General features: G+C 54.2%; 1 protein-coding gene across 1 annotated transcript; it reads left to right on the forward strand.

Annotated features, from left to right (window-relative positions):
- Positions 1-572: 572 nt before the first annotated feature.
- On the forward strand, positions 573-20,291 carry RASSF5 (Ras association domain family member 5). The gene is made up of 5 exons (XM_075174390.1): positions 573-1,057; positions 13,316-13,429; positions 14,977-15,274; positions 15,635-15,750; positions 16,983-20,291. Exons 1-5 carry the CDS (start codon positions 938-940, stop codon positions 17,133-17,135), a joined length of 801 nt encoding a protein of 266 aa, XP_075030491.1. The 5' UTR covers positions 573-937; the 3' UTR covers positions 17,136-20,291.
- The last annotated feature ends 61 nt before the right edge of the window (positions 20,292-20,352 follow it).

Here is a 20,352-nt window from a genome sequence, read left to right on the forward strand (position 1 = left end):
GGGTTTCTGCAGGGGGAGAGGGGAACAGGGATGATGCTCTCGCTCTGAGGCTCGTTCCAAGGCCAACACGGTGTTTTAAACGGCCTGGGGCGAGCTGAACGGCTTTTTCCTGGGCTGCAATCGAAGCTGCCTCAGCCGGGTGCCAGCGCTGCTGAAATCGCTCCTGCTGCTCTAAAATCAGCTGCGGAGCGGAGAGGCACCCACTGCCTCCCGGAGCGTGATCACCAGGGGCTCCCGGCACCCCGGAGCGGGTCCGAGGCCGTGTCCTCACCAGCCTTCCCCCTTCCCCATCACCTTCAGCAGCGCTGCCGGGCTCAGTCCAGCCTGGGCTTGCTTCCCTAAGACAGCAGATGCGACGCAGCTCTTGAGGATGCGCTAACAGGGAAGGAGCAAGAAGCCAGCCTGCCATGGCAATATATTTTGGGTAGCAAAGGAGGTGCCGGGGGTACCCGGGGGCCGGGCAGTGCCCAGGACCAAGCCCAACGCCTCGGCCCCGGCGTGCAGCGGGGTGAGAAATTTTGCAAGAGGAAGTGGCAGGGCTGCGCGGTGCGAGGCGAGCGCAGGAAGGGGAGGCGATGCTGCGCGGGCGCCCGGGGGACCAGACCGCGGGCGGTGAGCGAAGCCGGGTGCCAAGAGCGGGAGCAAACTCGCAGCTCTGCCCCTTCCATGCTGCCCCAGCGCCGCCGCGCAGGGAGGCGGGTGGAGGAGGAGAGGGAAGGGTTACCCGGCACGGCTGCCTGTTAAAGAGAAATAGCTCCGCTGGCTCCGGAGGATGAGCAGAAGGAGCTATTGCAGATAAGCGCCGGCGAGCTGAGGATGTGAGAGCGGGCTCGCTGCTGGCGTGGGAGCCGGAGCGGGGACCGCCGATGGTCGCCAGCCCCCCGAGCTCCCCGGCGAGCCCCGTGCACGCTCGGCCTCTCGCCTCTGCTGGGTTTCGATGACCATCGGCAGCAGCATGAGCAGCGGGTACTGTAGCTTGGATGAAGACCTCGATGATTGCTTTTTCACAGCAAAAACCTCTTTCTTCCGGAGCACACCGAACAAGGCCCCTGCCAAGGTAACAGCTTAAAAACTAGTGAGAAGGGCTGTGCTGGGCGGGAGGTGGGGGGGTTTGCTGGCGAGGGGAGATGTCCGTGTTCCTGCATGTTTGGCTGCAGGTGCTGCCAAAATTAGCTTGCAGCTGGAGTCAGGGCAGAGCTGCTGGCGGGGAGGAGGGCTTGGTCTGCCTCTTGCAGGCTCCCCGCTCCCGCGCAGGGGTCTGCACTGCTGCAGATTTTTCTCAGCCACGTCTCAACCTTTTGCATGCCGGGTTGGCCTCTTCCCGGGGGATCCACGGTGGAGGAGCCGACTCCAAATGTGTTTTTTCAGCTTTAGGGGGGCAGGCAGCAACCCTGCCAGCTGCCATCCATGGGTCAGGGACCTGTGGTTTGGCCTCGCAAAATATGTACCACTGGTGAAAATTGCACCTGTGAGGCAGATAGGGAGATGGGAAAGTTACTGGACTAAATTAACCTGCAAACTTATTAACACAGTGATGAATCTGGTCCTTTTGTGGGCTTTTGGGTGCATATGTACCTGCCGTGGAGAAGGAGAGAGCACTTGGCTGGGCAGTGTTTCACCCCAGGACGAGATTTCTGTATCAGTAACACTGGCAAGGCTGCTTCATGTTTTTCAAGCGTTTATTTAAAAAAAAAAAAAAAAAGAACATCCCTGTCATAAACTTTGGGGCCCCAACCAGAACTGAGCATAAAAGGAGAAGGCGCTGCTGCGGAAGCGGGGGTTTCGCTCGGGAACAAGAGCCCTGCAGCGCCGAGAGATGAGATCTGGCCCGGGGAGCAGCTTTTTCACTTAGAAATCCCCCTGTAGACCATCAGCACCGACGCGCTCCCGTTCGGGCTCTGCTATATTTGCACGCCCGAGGCTGCCGGGCTGCAATCCTCAGCAGGTGCTTTGGGGTTCGGCTTTCTGCAGCGCGGGGTACGGCGGGCTCTCCCGGTGACCTGGGCTGTTCTCCTTGGGGGGAGTTTCAATCAACTGACAATTTTATTTTAATTTCTTTGAAAAAATGCTCCCTCGGGTTTAACATGGGATATTCCCTGCTAGCCAGCAGCTCCCTCTTGCTATGATTAACCGACACGTACTGCTGGTTTTTAAATGTCATTTGATGATTCATTTGTGTAGGAGATGTAAAAGATCACGGTGTTAGTGCAGTAGGCACTGCACCCTGCGCCGGTTTAACGCCGTTCTTTTTGAGCCAGGGCACTGCAGATCCTCGGCTACCTTTCGAAATCAGCCTGATCATGTTCGTGCTCGGGAGCTTTCCCTCGCAGAGGGGTTGGGGGCTGCTGCAGCCCCTCTTTGCCCGGCTCTTTGCAGCCGGCATGGGCGGCAGACCTCGCGGCTGCTGGAGAAGATGGAGCCCTTCAGGGGTTTGGTGTTACGGGGAGGAAATGGTTCCTGTGCATGAAAAAAAAAAAAACACACACAAAATTTGCTGCTCAAGCAAATGAAGTTGCATAATGGGTCTGTGTGCGGAGGTGGGTCCTCGCTTTTCTCCAGCTGGAGGTGGAAACCATCCTCAGGCCGTGGTGGGAGAAGGTCTTGGGGGGTTCGTGGCATGCCGGGGGTTGGTGGTGGTGCAGGTCCTGCAGGAGCGTAAGGCTGGACCTCAGCTCTGGATGGAGCTGGCCCTGCAGCGTGGTGGGGAGGAGGAGGAGGAGGAGGTGGTGGTCTGGTGAGGCCGGGCTGGGTGGCGGGTGGGGGGTGGCAAGGAGAGCGTGTGCCCGGGGAGCAGCCAGCAAGGCAGAGGGACGGGACAGGCGCAGCCCCGAGGTGGACATCTCCCTTGGGTTTTGCTTCACTCCCTGTCCCTGCTCTTTTACTTGGCATCTTACTTCTCTTGAGCGGTGTTATTGAATGTGGAACATTTCCACCGCTGCAAGAGCTGCGTGTGGCAGCAGCGTTGTTTTCACCACCAGTTACGGTACCTGCTCCTGGCCACGGGCGGAAAACATCAGCTTGGACCCAAAAGTGAGTTAACCTGCTGCGTGTGTTTGGGCATGGCAACGTTTGTCCATCCTTAGGAATCCATGCCCAGGAATGATTCCCGAGCCCAGGGTGCACAGGGTGGTCAGCGCTGCAGCAATGGCAGCCACCAGCCCTGCACTGGGCATGCCCTGCACTGGGCAGGAATAGGCTAAATACGGGTAACTTAGGGAGGCATGTCTTAAAGACCTAGGAAACAATCTTTGTAGAGGAAATGTGTTGTCTGTGGGGTAGGAGGAGTCAGACAGGCTTCCCACCATTTAAAAAAATAGAGTGGAATTTGATCACGATGATTAGAGAAACGATTTTTCTGATTGAAATAGCTGTATTGGTCTGAAGAGCCTCTTTCTAGGAATTTTGTAGTTCCTTTTTATTTTCAGAACCATCAGCGCAATCACTCCTCATTAGCAAAGAACTGTTTTAGATCTCAGATGTGACCTCATCCCTGGAGAACTATTACTTGCCTTTTTCGTGACTCTTCAGCTCAATGGCTTCAGTGGCTTCTGCCCGAAGCGATATTGCTTAAAACTTTGCAAAATTGCTTTTTGAGTCCTGCATCAGCGGCTGCCGGGAGAGCTGGCTTAGAGGAGAAAGGGGCAAGTTTCGGACCAAGAATAGAAAACACAAGAGGGACAGAGCGCAGTTTCACCCGGAGTGGGATCCAGGGGTGGGGGCGATGGGGCCAGTTCCGGGGTGGGGGTCCCTGAATGATGTGAACTGGGGTAACCCAGCAGGCAAAAGCCTTCTCTGCTGAAGAAGAGGGAAGCTGTGACATCGCGGAGGCGTTTGCGGAGGATGCACGGGCGGTGTTGCTATGCTGCCAGGTGCCGGCGGCTCCGGGGCTCGGAGCAGAGACCACCGCGGGGGTGTGCTCTGCGGGAGGGGGCTCTGGAGGGGGCGGCCGGCGGGGAGCAACGTGAGGTTGGGCAAGAGCCAGAGGACGCTGCAGTGATGGTTTTGGCCCCGTGTCTGTTTTCTCCCTCTCTTCGAGCCCTCCACGGCGGCAGCATGCGGTGGTGCCTGCGATGGGGGCTACCACCCTGGAGGTGCTGGAAACCCAAGCAGGGGCTGGATGAGGTGATCCCCAAGATCCCGTCCAGCCTTGGAGAAACCCCGTAGTCCCAGAATTGGCTGGCCGTTGGGTGCAGCATCTGTGCCAGCTCGTGGGTTGCAGTAACCAGGGAGCGTCTATGTTGCCTGTGCTGGGTGGGCAAAGGGAGCATCGCTCTGCCCGGTGCAGCGCGCGGTGCCGTGCAGAAGGAGCCGAGGGAGCAGCGCAGGGTCCTGTCCTTGGCCCGTTGCCTCTGCCCTCCGAAAGACCCCGGAGCACAGGGTGATTTCCAGAGGGAAGGCAGGTCTGCGGGGGGTCTGGCACAACCTGGGGCGCAGGGGTGGCCCTGGGGCACCTCTCCTGGGGGAAAGGGGCTTCTCCTGGCCCTGCGAGGCTGCGATCAGTTTGCAAATGTCTGCTCCTGAGGGTTAGCGGATCCCTCTGATCCACCCAGCCTCCCTGATCCGGGCCGGGGTCTCGCCAGGGTGCTCCCTGTGCACACAGACAGTGGTGTGGTCAGGCACCCGTGGGGTCTTGTCCAGCCCAGCCCCCCTGAGATGGAGCTCCCTGGGAGGACCTGCTCAGCTCTCGCTGCTGAGCAGGGATGTGGCAGGAAAAACGGTTTCTAAGTGAAATCTCCATGGCAATCAAAACACCAAGCCCATCTTCACTTGCCTCTAACCTCTCTGAAATGCAGCAACGATCCTTCTCCCCTTCTCTAGAGATGCACCGCTCTGCTGTCTTCTGCCTTTTCCTCTGAACCCCAAAGTAAACTGCAGCATCTCATTTGAACTTCTCAAAGGGAGTGAAATATGGTGGGGTTTGGTTTGGGTTTTTTTTCCCCCCAAACCTGTTGTATGATTCTTCCCCCTGCCCGTCCATGCTGGAGCAGTCGATCCTTTCCCCATACAGTGCTGTGAACCACGGGAGCGGTGGGGAGGGGGAGGCACTGGGTGTTCGGCGGTGACGGGGAGCTGTGCGAGAGCAGAGGTGTCCCAGCTCTCCGGTGGCTGATGGGGCTGTGCGGTGCTGCCCCGGCCCCACGGCCCCAGCCGTCACCGCTGCAGCTGGATTTACAGTTCTGAGCTGCCGCTTCTCGCGTTTCTGGCTCAAATTTGAAGCGTTCACATTTCCCTCCAGCCCTTCGTGCTGCGGTGTGATGGTGGTCGCGGGGCGTGAGCTGGTGATGCTCCTCCGAACCACGGCTCCCCGGCCAGCAGCGCTCGGACACGCTTCTCCGGGCTTTGTTTTCTGATGTTTTAAGACAAATCTTTCCTTAATAAGCGGAAGAATTAAGGACTGATGCCTTGAGGCGTAAAATCCCTTCAGAAGAGGTCTTCGAAATACTCTTGCAATCTGAACACGGGAGCCAAAGGGAGAGCTCGGGCTGCGTTTTTGGGAATGCAAATTGTCACAGCGTTGCTGATGTAAATGCCGATGGACCTGTGCCTGAGCGCACCGGGGAGGACTTGGCCACTCCTGCCTCTAGATAAGACAGTCGTTGCCAAGAATGTGGTGATGTTGGGCCAGATCCATCTCCACTGTTCTGCTATTCAAATTCATTAACTAAGTAACTGGTGAGGAAAATTGGCTGGGAGCGAGGGGCCAGGGATGGTGTCTCTGAGGCTGGTTTGTGGCTGCGGGGAGGCGGCCCTTGCTCTAAGGAGCATCCCACGGAAGCGCACGCTCAGCCTTTCTCCCTACAGTGCCTTTCCATGTCTGGTTTTACGGCTAGCAAAGCCACGGTTCATGAACTGCTGGTCTTCCACCTCCTGAGCTCTGCATCCAAGCCGTAACCACGTGCAGGCTCCTTGGTGCCGACGGGGGCTGCGGTGGGACGGGGAGCCGTGGGGAGAGGGCACCATCCGCTCTGCACTGCTGCAGTGGCGTCGGAAAGCTCCCGGGTCCCACCTAGAGCTGTTATTCCCAACACGGAGGTCTGGCGTGGTGCAGAGCCGCTGCCTTTGCTTGCTTTAAAAAGGTTTTTAAGTTGGGGGTTGACTTCTGCAAGGTGAGAGGCTGCAGGAAGGATGCTCTTCAGCTGGACACGGACTGTGTCTCTCCTGGCATCCTTGCAAACGGGTAAATAGAAAAATCTGTCATGGAGGCTTCGTTGTTGCATTTCTTGGCTTAGAATCGCTCTTTTGAGAGCGTGTCACCATAATCACGATGGCCCATGGGTTTTTTACCTCCCCCGTAACAGCCTGTCGCAAGCTCACGGCTCATTAGACAAGCGGTGGATTGCAAAGGGGAGGCCGGAGTGGCTAACTCGCTGGGACGGCGGCTGCCCCAGCCCCGGGCGAAGGGCATTGTGCGTCGTGGCCGCCTGCCTCTTCCCGGGGCACTTGTTCTGGGCAGCTTTTATCCTGCCGAGCATTAGCCCAAGTGCCAGATGAGGCTCAAGACCTTTCTTACAATTGATGTTTCTTACAACTGAGAAATAATGTAGGTTGTTAATGCTGTGATGGGCAGGGGGACGACGTGGGCAGGTTCACCTCTCGGTGCTGCTGTGGGTGCTGCTGTGGGTCCTGTGCAGCCCGTGGGTGCCTACGTCTCACTGCAGGCCATGACCGTCTGCAAGTTATTTTATGGCAGTTTCATAGGGGATGGTAAACCCCTCACCTGCTGAATTTAAATGGTGCCGGCAAGCTGACAGGGGTGATTAAACTCCGGCATCCACGGCCATGCAATGTTCTGCATCAGGTTTTTAACAGGGTGGGAGTGGGAGCACCTCAGCAGCTCCAGTCTCGCCATCGCTTTCCTTCCAGTTGCCCGTGAGGGTGGAGGGATGGAGGCGATGGGAACGTGCTGGTTTTGCAGGCTGGCACACAGACATCGCGGTGTGCTGCCGCGCGGGCACCCGTCCCCGAGGGTGGCTGACGTCGCTCTTTCCCGGTTTCCAGCCAGGAGAGCCGCGGGTCCAGCAGTGACTGCCAGGGTTTAGGCGCAGGCAGAGTTACCGAGCTGTTGTTTTGTTAACAGCTTGTTTCATCCTGTCCCGGTACAACAGGAAATGTGGCAACCGTTTATGGTTAATAGCTTCTGTTTTTCTTCCTTCAGCCAGAATTGCATATTCTGCACCAGAAACTTTGCAAAACCGGAGGTCCCTGTAGATTCGTGAAGAGCAAGAAGTAGCTGATCTAATTGTACGTGATGGGGGGAGCAGCGCTTCTCTTCCCAGGGTGTGGCCGCCCTTCCCAGGGCTCCCCCCGCCGTGGTGCTGGTGCTGCTGAGCTGGTTTGAGTCCTGCTGGCAGGCGGGTTTTGCTCTGTAAAGCAGAAAAGCAGAGGCTCCGACCGTGGGGTGTGCAGGGGGTTGGGGATGGTGTGGTCGCCGCTGCTGGGGGCTTGCCGCATAGCTCTGCCTGAGCATCACTGCCATGAACAGCGAGAAGAGGTGAAGGGGTGAGCCCTTGGACCCCAGGACCCTTTACGGTCCCGCAGGGCTCCCCCAGCCCTAAACAGCTGCCGGAGCCGGGACGGCACCGCGCTGGGTCCCGCGGGACAGCCGGCTCGGCTGCGCGGTAGCTCTGCTCCAGCAGCCTCGCCGCCCGGCCGCGGGTGGAGCGTGTCCCTTGGGTTTTATCCGGGCGCTGTCGTGCGTGCTGTGCTCGTCAGCCCCGGGGTGGGATTGCTGCGTAGAAAGAGATTGTTAAAACTTTCTTTCCCTTGAGTCCGCGGGTGTAGGAGGAAGGTGAGCGGGTGGAGGCTGGTACGGAGGATTGCTCCCGTGTTGTCCCTGGGATGGAAGTGAAGAGCTTTTTTGCAATGCTGGCAGTGTTTTGTTGCAGTATTGGTACAGCTGACTCTCATAACACGTTGCAGTTTTCCTTTTAAAATCAAAGCGGATGTAAGAACTGGCCTAGCTGCGTTTCAAGCCCACTTAGACGTTAGCACTGTGGAAGTGGCAACCTCTGGTTTGGTTTTCGCACCACAACTCGTGTGTAAGGGACGAGGGGCTGGGGAGTCCCATGCTGCTTTATGCCATACACACAACCTGCTGTTTCAGAGACGCACCTTGAAGTGCACGGCCGGGTCGCAGCTGCTGGCAGAGCCGGGAGCCCCGTGCAAGGTCGCTGGTTTTGTTTTCCAGCGCAGGTCGGTTGCTCTCTGCACATCTGAAATTGTGCTGCAGTGGAAACAGTTAAACCATCTGTCACTGACACTGGGAGCTTAATAAATCAAATTAATTCCACAGCGGGTGCAAGATGACTTATAAAATAACCCTAAGAGAACATAATATGGCCGTTAAAACCTGTATTTGTCAAATTGTCTTAATGCAGGGTTTCATTTTCAATTACAATTGCACGTGGAAGGGGAGAGAACAACCTGTTACCGGTAGCTGTGGCTGCATGATCATGTAAATTGTCGGAGTTGTGATGGCCAGGGGTTGGAATCGCATTTCCTTGGGGCAATCCTGACGTCGGGGTGTTCACTCTTCCAGCCGCAGGCGAAGGCTGGGCATGGCGGAGGTGTGTGCTGCTCTCGGGGTTTGGCCACACTGGCTGAGCAGCGGGTGCGGGTGCCGATATGCCCCTGAGAGCAGTGGGGTCCTGGGGTCTGTGGGTGCATCGGCTTATGTTTGGGTTAGTCAAAACAAATAGAGGTGGTAAATAAATGAATTATGGACAATGTTTCTTTCCTAATATGTTTTCCCAGACCAGGGTCTGAGCATCAGGAAGCTGCAGGGTGGGCAGAGGAAGGCAGGGATTTGGGAAAACCTTTGTGCAGGTGGGAGCTGAGCTGCCTCCTGCCTTCCCCAGCGCTGCCGGGGCAGGAGCAGCAGGCAGGAGGGGCAAAGCTGCCCTCCTGCCAGGCAGCGTATCCCAGCCACTGCCCGATTCCGGCTCCTGGGAGCAAGATTCGAGCTCCGCCAGCAGCAGCAGGGCAGCTTTGGGTGCCCCAGCAGGGTCACGCTGCCGAGGGAGCGCGGGGGAGGCCGCGCAGCAGGGCTCTGCAGCACCGCTGACCCTGTGCCCGACGGGAGGAGCGCGAGCGTTTTGCGAGGATGAGGGTGCGCTGGGGGAGCCGGGGGGCTGAGCGAGCCGAGAGAGCAGCGGGCACGGCGGATCCGTGCAGACACAGGCGTGGGGGAAGGCAGGAGGCTGGGCAGGGGTTTGTTGGTGGAGTTGTGGGGGACATGGTGCGAGACCTGTGACGTGATGCCACCAGCACCGTGTTCCTGAGCCAGGCTTCCCGCTCCTCCTGCTGCGAGTGATTTAGGTTCCCTGGAGCATGAAGCAATTAGCGTCTGCCGTGTGCCTGCTGCGAAACCCCGGGGACCGGCACCGCTCCAGGCTGCTGCGGTCCTGGGCGCACCGTGCGTCCTCCATGGAAACCGGGCGGCATCGGCGCGCGAGCTGCTCAGAAAGCCCTTAATTGCTGGCACGTGCTATTTTCCTCAGCTGGAAACATCACAGGAGGGAGGGACTTGTCCCGCTGGAGAGAAGCAAATTGCAGTGACAGGGACAGACTGAGCCGCTCTGCTTGCTTTTGCCGTGCGTGTCTGGATGGATGCTGGTCTGCACCGGGTTGTGTCTGTGCCACGGATGCAGTGCAGCATACGTGCACAGCATGCCTTACCGCTGCAGCTGTGCCCTGCAGCTACAAGTCTCTTGGCATGCAGGAGGGGACGGTCCCGGGGGCCTCCCGGCTCTCCCGCGCTGGGTGGTTGGGGTGGGGGCCGGCCTGGTGGGTGGCAGCACGGCTGCGCCTGTCTCCAGCGCTGTGAAATGGGTGACGTGAGGAAGTGGAGTGCACATCTTCCGTTACCTTAAAGGGAAGTTTTTTGTTGTTTTTCGTATTTTCTTTTCCCCAGCGCTACTTCTGAAAATTTCTACGCTTGGCATTATTTTTAAAGACCCCCACGCCAGCCCAGCACCTGTGTGCGGCCATGTAAGCCCTATTGCAGTCACAAGATTGCAGAGAAGCGTGTGCCTAAGGACTTTGACAAGTTGTGGAGTTGAAATCGCCGTTATGATAAGTGGATCTTTATGTGCAATTCTTAAATACTCCAGGAAAGCTTTGCTCTTATTTTCTTAAGGCACTGAGGAAGGAGGGGACTGTAATACAAGGTCAGCGTTCCTCCGTTGGGTTACTGCTCCGGATCTGCATTTTGTGAGGTCTCGTACTGTTTGCCTGTCTGAAGCAGAAAATGTGAACTCTCACTTGGGAATCGCTTGAATGAATTCGGGGCTCTTCAAGTCCCAGGGCTGTAGCCGTCTTGCCAGATTGCAACCAGGATTTCGGTTTGTCCTGTGCTTGATTCTCCTCCTAAAAGAAATATCATGGGTAGCGTGCAGCGATACTGGCTTATTTACAGCTTGCTGTATCCTGGTCTCATGGGCTGCCTGGGAAGAGACGGGTTTTGCTCCCAAAGTTGCTTTTTTTTCCTTTTTTTCCTTCTTGGAGGTTACAGTGTTAGTTCTGTGCCGGCCTTGATAGCACATCCCTTCACGCTTTCTGCTCTCCGCTAATGCTAACTCCAGAGCAAGCCCACATAAAACATGGGAGCGCTGTGAAATGTATTCACAGCCTGTCTCCGGGGAAGGTGGTGAGTTATGGGAAGGCAGCAGAGCGCTGCGCTGTGAAATACGGCCCCCTGCGCACAGCCCAAGACACACGCAGGCTTGTTTGCAGCAGGGCCGGATTTTGGGATGCTGAAGGCTGTGCTTTAGAGGAGACCGGCTCTCCTGGCTGGATGGAAAGCCGCTCTGCTGAAGGGCTTTGGGTAACCCAGACTAAAGTGTGGTGTCAAGCCTTGAAGCACAAGATGAGCCTCATGGAGGGAGTTTCCAATGGTCTTGTAGCAATAAAGTCATCGAGGCTTCTTGAATGCCGCTGCTGGACCCGTGTCCCGCTGCCGGCGAGGCAAGCGGCTGACGAAGCTGGTGAAGAGCTCCAGCCATCGCAAAGAAATGAACAGCGCATATTGCTGCAGGCTGAAATTCTTGCTGCTGGTTTGTGTCCGGCACCGTGGTTTGACGTGATCGGCGTTCCTGGGCTGGAGACGTGCTCAGGGCAGGAGTTCAGCTGCAGGGAACGCTGCTCAGCCGTGTGTCCTCTGCCCGCAGAGACCCGCGGTGCCATCGGCGCAGTCCTGTCCTTGCAGCAGGTTATTTCCCACCAGGAGTCCCAAAGGTGGCTGCTGGGCTTTACTGCGCAGCCGGGGAACTCCTGGGTTAGTTTAGCTCCCTGCATTTCTTTTTTTTTAATAGATTTTCTTAGCCCATTTGAAAATTTGAATTTACTTCAGGGTCAGACAAGTCCTTGCTTCCATCTCACTGTTACAGGAGCCATTAACTCTGCAACAGACTGCTCCAGATGGATGCTGAAGGTGAGCGGGTGCTTTTGACCTGAGCACATGCTTTGGGCTTGGTGTCGCAGTCCCAGGGGATGGAGATGGGATGCAGCGGATGTCCCCAGAAGCACTTGCTGCCTGTCTGGCCATGGCTCAGTAGCTTTAGCTTTGTGCTCTGGGTTTCCTCCCCTCCTTACCCCCCCTGCGTGGTGCAGGCAAAGCACCGGCACCCAGGGATGGCCCGGGAGCCTCGAGGGGCTCTGCAGCTGGGTGGGAACACACAAAATCCCTGCTCATATGCGCTGGCACATCCTTTCCTGCCTTCCAGCAGGTTTTTGGAAAAGAGCTCGCTGGTTCTTGTGTTCCCGCAGTGCCTGAGCGTGCCTGGGCTCTGCTGTCACGCTGGGCGCGATGGTGGAGGATCGCATCCTGACATTTCATTTCCAGGGTGTCCGTGGGCCTTTGCAGCCTGTGCCGTGGGACTTGGGCAGATGGGAGGTGGGAGCGTGGCTCAGGCTCTTGCTCAAGGCTGCTACAAACCTTCATTTCTGCAGAAAACCATCTGCAACTGCATGTTCCCGGTGCCTCATCAGAGCCTCCCTCCCGGCTCCCCCAATGCTGTTCTTGTGCGTCCCTGGGGAAAGGTGGCCAGCATCCCGCGAGCCTTGCTTGCCTGCCTCTGAGGCAGGGAGGCTGGGTGGCCAGGGCCACCGCCCTGGGGCCGGGCGGGAGCAGTGGGGTGCAGGGGCAGGCAGGGCTCAGCGGTGGTTTGCACGCTTTCCTGCAGCGTACCCCAGAGATGCCTGCTCTGGCCCTCTTCTGCAGCAAGCACCTTACTTTTCCCCTTTCAGATGGCCTGGAATGGGCACCGTGCTCCTGCCCCCCTCTAGCACAGGTCTTGCAGCCGCTCCGGCCCCATGGCGGCATCCTCCTGGCCTGGGCTCTGCCCCCCGTCCCGAGTCGGCTCAGCCTGTGCTGCCGGCAGCGCCGGGCTCTGCTCTGGCACTTTGTGCAAACCCATTCATTGCCTTTCTGCTTAAACGCTCTAAACCCTGGGTTGCACTTGGGAAGCTTCCACGAGCTGCCTCTCCGCGACGGGATTGTGTTTTCCCATTGTTCATTAGCAACGTTTCCACGTGCGACCTGCAGGTAAAGCCCACCTACGCACAGGGTCTGTCCCTTTGCCTCCTAAGAGGAAATTCCCCAAAACCTGGGCGAGCAGCAGCAGCCGTCGTCCTCCCGGCGAGCCCACGCGCGGGCAGACGCTGAACGATTTCTGACACGGGGTGGGATGCGTTGACTGCGTTCGCAGTGACTGATTTATTAGTCATGCAGCCGGCTCGCTGCTTCTGTGATTTTACTGCTCTGAGCTATAATTTCCAAAGCTAAGGAGGAGTAATCCAGCAGAGATCTAACTTCAGGTTCTGCCTGGGTCAACCTGCTGGAAGCTGGTTGAGGAGCACCCCGGGTTTTTAAGGGGGTGCCTGGCTTGGGTAGGCAGAGACATGAATACTGGAAATAGGATGTGATTTTTCAACTGCATTGCAAGAAGCAAAGAAACGCTCAGCAGGCGCGGGTGGCTGGTCTTGAAAGCAGGTTTTAGAGGCTGGATGCTTTGCCCTGCTTTGTACGGGGATGGCTTCACTGCTCCGTGCCTCAGTGTCCCGGTGACCGGTGGGTTTTGTGTTACCCTCCACTGCCGGTTACTGGTGTGCGGAGGGGGTTGGGGCAGGGACGTGGCATCCTGCACACCTAGCCTTTGGCCGTAGGGACCATCTCCACCTGCGCCATCGCTGCTAGCGTGAGCTCGGGTTCTGCGCAGCCTCTTTGTTCCTGCGTTTCCCAAGCAAAAGCAGAGCTGAACAGATGCAGTGTTACCCAATACATAAAACAGCTAAAGCCTGTCTCTTCTGATTTCAGAATGTGACACAAACAGTAGAAGAAGAAAAACCCAAGCCTCCGACCATCCAGGAGATCAAACAGAAAATTGAAAAATACAATGCAAAGGTTACAAACTGCCTGTTGATGAAGCTGGTACGTATCGGGCTCCATTTAGGTAATAGGCGGAAAGACCGATGCTGGTTTCTCTGGGCTGTGAACGGAGCCAGGCTGTGGGAGGGCATCCCCAAGGCAAGAGGGCTTGTGGCTGTTGAGGTGTTCTTGTCTTCCTTACCCGATCTGCTTTTTCTCCTGCTTGGGTTTCCTTAGCGTTAGTCAACGCTTGAGCTCACCCTCCCCTGCCTCCGTCCCTTCTCAACTGGGAGCACTGGCGCAGTAATCTCTGGCCAGCCTGTGCTGTGAATGACTTGCCACAAATAGAGGAGCCCCCGTTGTTCTAGCGGGGATGAGTCACGGTAAAACTCAGCAGTTCAGCAGCTGTCACCAACTGGATTCAGAAAAAGTGCATGTAGGAACACAAAGCCTTTCGAGAAAGAGATGCTTTTCTCCTCTGCGCCTGCCAGGCTCGTTTAAGCAGAGGTCTAAGAACCACGGTGGATGCCTTGTATTTTAAAGCTTTGATTGCAAACTTGCTTATCACCACCTGTAAGTAAAGCCTTGATGATATGTGGTGAGAAGACAAGGAAATCGCCTCTTTTACAAACCGGAGTAGTGCAAAGGTACAAGCTTCACAGGATCTTACAGAGAGGGGGGGAAGCTTCTTAAAGAGTGAAATAATTAAATTGTAGAACTTCCAAGAACAGCAGCTACGTAACTGCCTGGTGCTTGCTAACATCTGAAAATAAACCCGAAATTCATTTAAAATAGTAGATCTTACACCAGTTTCCTTTGTAAAGGCTGCACAGAGTTTCTGCGGCAGTGTCTCGCCCATTGATTTTTATCAGCCCTTGGCTTACAGGAGTCATTCGGGACCCAAATGTTTACTCTTGAGTTACTTTTCGTGAAGCTTAGTGAAAATACAATCTTGAGACTTGATACAGCCTCGGGACTCGATTGGGCTCAGCCGGTGGTGGTGGCCCTTCGGTGGGACCGCAGGCACCTGAGGTGGCTCCCTCGGCTCGTTCCTGCCTAGCACCCACGGGCGGACTGTACGGAGCCAGGCTTTTCTCTTGATTTTTGCATTTTTGCAGAGCTGAGGGCAGGGCAAGGGACCCACTGTGAGACAGGCTGATCGTGAATGATGATTTATTACATGGAGGTGTGAGAACCCCATAAGCGGGGAATAAAATGTGAGGAATACGGTCAGGAGGTCCCGCTGAACACAAGGGGTGGAGACCTTCCCAGAGGTTTCAAATCCTCACTTAATTGCAACTACAAATTTCATGTGACGGTTTCCATAACTGACTTGTAGCAGTGTCGGTTTTAAATAAGACAAGATCGCCCAGACGCGAGGAAGGGATGAGTCATTACCGAGTGGAAGAACAGGAGAAAATCGGTAGTGACTAACCCAAAATTACTGGTTACTTTTTACATGATTAATAAGAAACCCTCAAACTCCTAGCAGTACCGAGGGGTGGAAAGTCCTGCAGTCACCCCGCAGGCTGCTGACCAGAAAGCCCCTCGAAGGGGGGGAAGGACTGGAAAGGCTCCCTGGAGCCTGACCCCCCCTCTCTTTGCCTTAGAACGACGATGGGACGTACACGGGTTTCATTAAAGTGCATTTGAAGCTGCGCCGCCCCGTGACGGTACCGGCAGGGATCCGGCCGCAGTCCATCTACGATGCCCTCAAGGAGGTGAACCTGGCCGACATGACGGACAAGAGAACCTCGTTCTACTTGCCGCTGGACGCCATCAAGCAGCTCCACATCAGCAGCACGACCACGGTGAGCGAGGTGATCCAGGGGCTCCTGAAGAAATTCATGGTGGTGGATAATCCTCAGAAGTTTGCACTTTTCAAGGAGATGCGGAAGGATGGGCAAGGTGAGTTCGTGCCCTCGGACCCTGCGGCTGGTCAGTTCGCTTACTATTTTGTGGGACAGAAACATCACGAAGGCGTTCATCTGGGACTCGGTGGTGCGTCAGGCAGGCAGTGCCTAAATGTCAAATGAATAATTGGCCTGACCACCACAAGAGGTGATGCTGCTTAAGCTAATGGGGACTTACTGGTTTTCAGAAGGGGGCTGACGTCCCCTGAGACCTCAGAGATCGTTACGGATCTCCGATAAGACTCAGCTCTTTCCACTGTGATCCTGAGCAGCATGAACCGCCTTTATGTGCTCCAGCTGACCTGAGCTTTCCCCTGCCACGGGCTGACTGCGGGTGTCTGCTGTCCCCTTGCAGTGCTCCTCCAGAAGCTGCCCCTCACCGAGTACCCCCTGTACCTCCGGCTGCTGGCGGGCCCCGACACAGACGTGCTCAGCTTTGTGCTGAAGGAAAACGAAACAGGGGAAGTTGAGGTACGTCGGTGACTCTTTCCCTTGGTTTTTACGTGAACGTTAGCGGCGGCGAGGGGCACGTGGCCGCGTCGCAGAGCTGGGAGGTGCAGCGCAGAGGTAGGGCGGGTTGAAGCGGTGCTGTGCAAGCAAGGCTGCATCCCTCTGATGGGGCTGGGTTTACCATATGAAGTGCGATATCAGCTTTTCTCCAAATTTAGATTATCAATGGAACTGCCTGTACCTTACTTTAAAATAAAAAAAAAACAAAAAAAACAACCAAAAAAACAACCACAAAAAGATCATTTCTTGCTCCTCGAGTGTGTTGATATTTAAACTTGAGCTGTGAAAATGCTGAGACCAGTTTTGATGGCCAAACCGTAATCTGTTTACAGAACCGAGCAACGCCATCCCAGAGATAATCCTCAATAATTGGATTAGCTAAACACTGTTATAAGTAATCCACTAATTTAAGTAGAAGCCAGGGACACTCAGGTAATAAATTCACAGTCAGTTTTTGGTTGCAGTCGTGCTCCCCACCACGACGAAGGCAAACGTTGGGAGCTGCCGCATCCGGCAGGATTCTGCCTCCCGTGCCGGGAGCGGCTCCGTGCCGCGGGCGGCTCAGGACGTGCCGTGCCGCCGGAGCAGCGGGGCTGTGGTTGGTAAGGACGCCGCAGGAATGCCGGCTTCCCGCGGCAGTGCTGAGCAGACATAAAGCAGTATTTATTAAGTGATCGCAATCGTCAGCCTGTGGCCTGCCTGTTCCTCGCTGTCAGCCCGACGCTGTCGTCGGTGACAGCCGGAGCAGCCGGTCTGCTGGCACCCCGAGCCAAGAGCTTTGCTGAAGCTCAGTGGTTTTGTGACTTTGCAGTAAAAGAGAACTGCTGGGTAGTGTTGCCTGCTGGGACCTCGCTCCCCCTTCCTAACGAGAAGTGCGGGTGAACGCTACGTCAATTATTTCCAGACATATTTCGGCTCCTTAGGGAGCTGTGTCATCTCCTGCAGTGGGAGCTTCAATTCACCTGAGTAAAGATAATTTCTATTAAATCTACAGTCTCAGGAGGTTAGGACTGGCATGCTCCTTTATGCTGTAGCCTATTATCCCGTTTCTCTCCAAGATTAAGCTACCTGGAGATCAGATACATGTTTAAATGTCTTTTATTGTTCCTCTGCACAGATTCAGGGGGAAAAAACCCCAAACACAAAAGCAATAAGGTGAACGGTGTGTGTTTACTTTCCCTCTGTTTCTGCAGTGGGACGCATTCTCCATCCCAGAGCTACAGAACTTCTTGATGATACTGGACAAAGAAGAAAAGGACAAAATCCAGCAAGTGCAAAGGAAGTACGAGAAGTTTAAACAGAGACTGCAACAGACCTTGAAAGAAGCCAGAGGCAAGCCTGGATAACCCTTCAGGAGGCACTGGGCATCAGACTAAGCTAGATATTATTTTTAAAATGAAAAGACACTTCTCAGGACACCTTATAGTAGTCACTCTCCTTCTTCATCCTCCCATTACGGACTGGCTCACAGCACCCATAAAATGAACATATAGCATTTTCTTCTTCTGAAACCTCTTATCCCAGGACCAGAGCCAGTCAAAGAACGGGAAGCCTGTTCTAAAACTGTGCCCGTAACACACCAAACACAGCTGCTGGTTCGCTTTTCAGCTGTACCATCAGATGGAGAAGATTCGTGGAAAAAGCTCGGTGTTAAACCCAACAGGAACATCTACTGGCTAATGTTTTGAGCAGGGTAACACTTGCTGTTCACGCTCCTCCCAGCAACTTGCTTGTTCTTGTTCGGAGGTGCTGCGGCTCATCGTGTGTGCCCACGTGGCCGAGTTCTCATTTCGTAAGTAGAGCACAGGAAGCAGCAGATAAAGTGGAGGAGGTTGTTGCACCAACACGTGGGTGTTGCAGCTGCAACCAATGTCGGACGGACTTGATCAGGGCTAAGATAGCCAGGGAAATGTAAGGTTATGATACCGAGGCAGCTCCAACACCCAAACAGTCTGTTAGTAAGTATTATTGAAACTTGGTAATATTAATTCCAGGAAAAGTCATCCATTTTGATTCTAATTCCAGTTTTGAAAACAGATGTGAATTAAAGCAAATACCCCTGATGCTTAGCTAAGCTAGTCAGTGTTTTACCAGTTTTCTACTCTGTAGGAATTGGGATCTATGTTTTAACAAATTTGGTTTGAAAAGTGTAAAGATGATGGTTGGGGCATGGGCTGATAGTTTGATACTGAACGTTTAGCAATACATATCCAAGAGACTAACCCAGGAAAGCTCAAAACCCCCTTTCACAAATCGAACTGATTTTGAGCTATGAACAGGTCCGGCACCGAGGGAGAGGAGCTCTGACCGGGGCCAGGGTGGGGATGTGGCACCAAGAGCACAGGCTGCCTGCGTGGGAGAGCCTTAGCACCAGGAAGAGCAAGGGAACCGTTGGCCTCAGACGCTTCCCGCCCAGCACTCTCTCATACCGTGCTTCCTCCTGCTAACCCTCCTTGCGCTGCCCTCCCACCACTCCTGTCCGTGGCACGCCATCCTCTCCCTCCCTGTGCCACTCTGTCCGTGTCGTCTTCTCCTTCCCTCCCTCCCCACTCACAATCGGTGCTCTGCCTGCACGTCCAGGAAGGTTACCGGGTTTTGCTCTCTACGTGGCGCTAGGAGAGGAGAGCAAGTCTCTCCCTCCCTCTCTCAGGGCTCCCACTGTCTCCGATGCATGCACTGCGCATCCTTCAAAAAAAATCCTTGAGCTGGAGCGTCAGTTACTGCCAGAACTCTAAGCAGCGACCCTGCCCTTGCTGACGCCATGCAGTGATCGCTGAAGGGCGAGGGAGGCTCCAGGGGTGCCAACCTGAGAGAGGATGTCCCCCCGTTTACTCTCAGTGCTCAGGACCGAGCACGCTGCACAGCCAGGTTCAGTCTTCCCTCTGTTTAGACAGGACAGCGCAACAAAGCGTAAAGAGAAAACAGAACGTTAATACTGGCCGGATTCAGATGGAGCACGTGAAAGGGTTTCATACTGACTTGATGAACAAGTGTCCCTTTGAGCTCGCGGGAGACTGCCGTGACCCCACCTGCACAAAGTGGGAAGGGAGGCAACAGGTTATTGGGTAACAATTACCACAGAGACAACGTGGAAGAGTCTAAAATTTACCTCAGTGCCTTTTTTCCGTAAGTGTGAAAACTTTGCATTTGGGCTAAGAAGGAAGTTGGAAGGGGCTTTTGTCAAGAGGCCTTGTCAGTCCTGTCCCCCATTTACCTAAAGTACTGTTGTGATGAGGCTGCTTTCGTCCGTAGAGGGACGAGGAGCTGTTTTGTTTCTTTCTTGAAGGTGATTGCTTGGGATTTTATTTTTTTTTCCAGATTTATACTTGAGTATGTTTGTTTATAAACTGTTAAGACAGTAACTGCATCACTTAAAGCCCCTTGGTTTGTGTAAATGCCACTTTCTGCAAGCTTGGTTCCAGCTCATGTTTTAGTCAGTAGTGTCAAAGGGTTTGCGAACGCGGTGCAGGAAGGGCCTCCAGCTGTACTGTACTCTACACCCAGATGACCTTCAACAACGTGGCGGCAGCCCAACTAGAGCAGCAGTTTTCGTGCTCCGGGGCTGTTCGTCCATTTACAGGAATACTTATTACTTCACTATGCACTTGTGAAGTAATTTAAATAACATTTTAGTGCTTTGAGTCTTGAAAGCACTGTATAAATACTTCAGTCGAGAGAGAACACTGTAAAAATTGCCATTGGTTCTAAGAAGTAAAGATCCAGATGCTTGTTTTTAAATCCCTATCTTTCTGGCTAAAAGTTGTAAAGATTTCTTTTTTGTTGTTGTTGTTTTCTACTGGACTTTTGGTGACTCTCTCCCTCTCCCCCCCTGGAACCCAGCATGTCTTTGACATTTTGTAGAAGGCATGGCTTCTTATGCAATTACCGTGAATGCTGCTGAAAACCTCCTGTAAAGGGGAGGGCTGTTTCTTTTGGTTTTTTCAAGATACGGGGCATTTGAAGAATTGGTAGATCTTGAAACTCAAATTCTCAACAGTCAGTTGAGCTGTGGCTAGGATAGAAGTATTGGCCCCTTCCTTAAGCGCAAAATACTGTTGGCAGTGCCTTTGGTTAGTATATTGTGTTGCCTAGTTCGTGTGAATTTATTTTTCATGTCTATTGTAAAACATGTAAAATAACGTGTATAGAATGGAATAGTAAAGCTTCTATGGCAAAGTGAAATGCATTTTTGCAATGCTGTAATTTATTTTTACTACTCCCTAGTAATTCTATGGCATTTTTAAAAAATGTCTCACTTCTAGCTTTTTTGAAGGTTCTGAAACTACTTGTTCATATGCAGACAGTGTAAAAGACAACGATAATAAAACTGTCAGTAATTAAAGAAATCTCTTTAACTTCTTTTTCTGGCGCCCTCCTATGGAACTTTCATGTATTAAGTCTAAAGGGAAAATACAGGAATCCTTCCTAGAAGTGAATTTAAGTTGCTTAACCCTACTGTAAAGTGTTTTAAGCTTCAGCTAAAAAGGTACAGAACATCTACCCCTGTGAAACCTGACCAAAGTGTTCCATTAATCTTCTCTTAATATTTTAGCTGGATTTGAC

Source organism: Calonectris borealis, chromosome 26 (genome assembly GCF_964195595.1).
Source record: "Calonectris borealis chromosome 26, bCalBor7.hap1.2, whole genome shotgun sequence".
Lineage (NCBI taxonomy): Eukaryota > Metazoa > Chordata > Aves > Procellariiformes > Procellariidae > Calonectris > Calonectris borealis.

What these genes read in the sequence shown, in the direction of transcription:
- RASSF5 (XM_075174390.1), top strand. Translation starts at nt 938, where the DNA reads ATGACCATCGGCAGCAGCATGAGCAGCGGGTACTGTAGCTTGGATGAA. An exon ending in CGAACAAGGCCCCTGCCAAG is followed by an intron (nt 1,058 to 13,315) that starts GTAACAGCTTAA and finishes TTCTGATTTCAG; the next exon opens with AATGTGACACAAACAGTAGA. An exon ending in GATGCGGAAGGATGGGCAAG is followed by an intron (nt 15,275 to 15,634) that starts GTGAGTTCGTGC and finishes GTCCCCTTGCAG; the next exon opens with TGCTCCTCCAGAAGCTGCCC.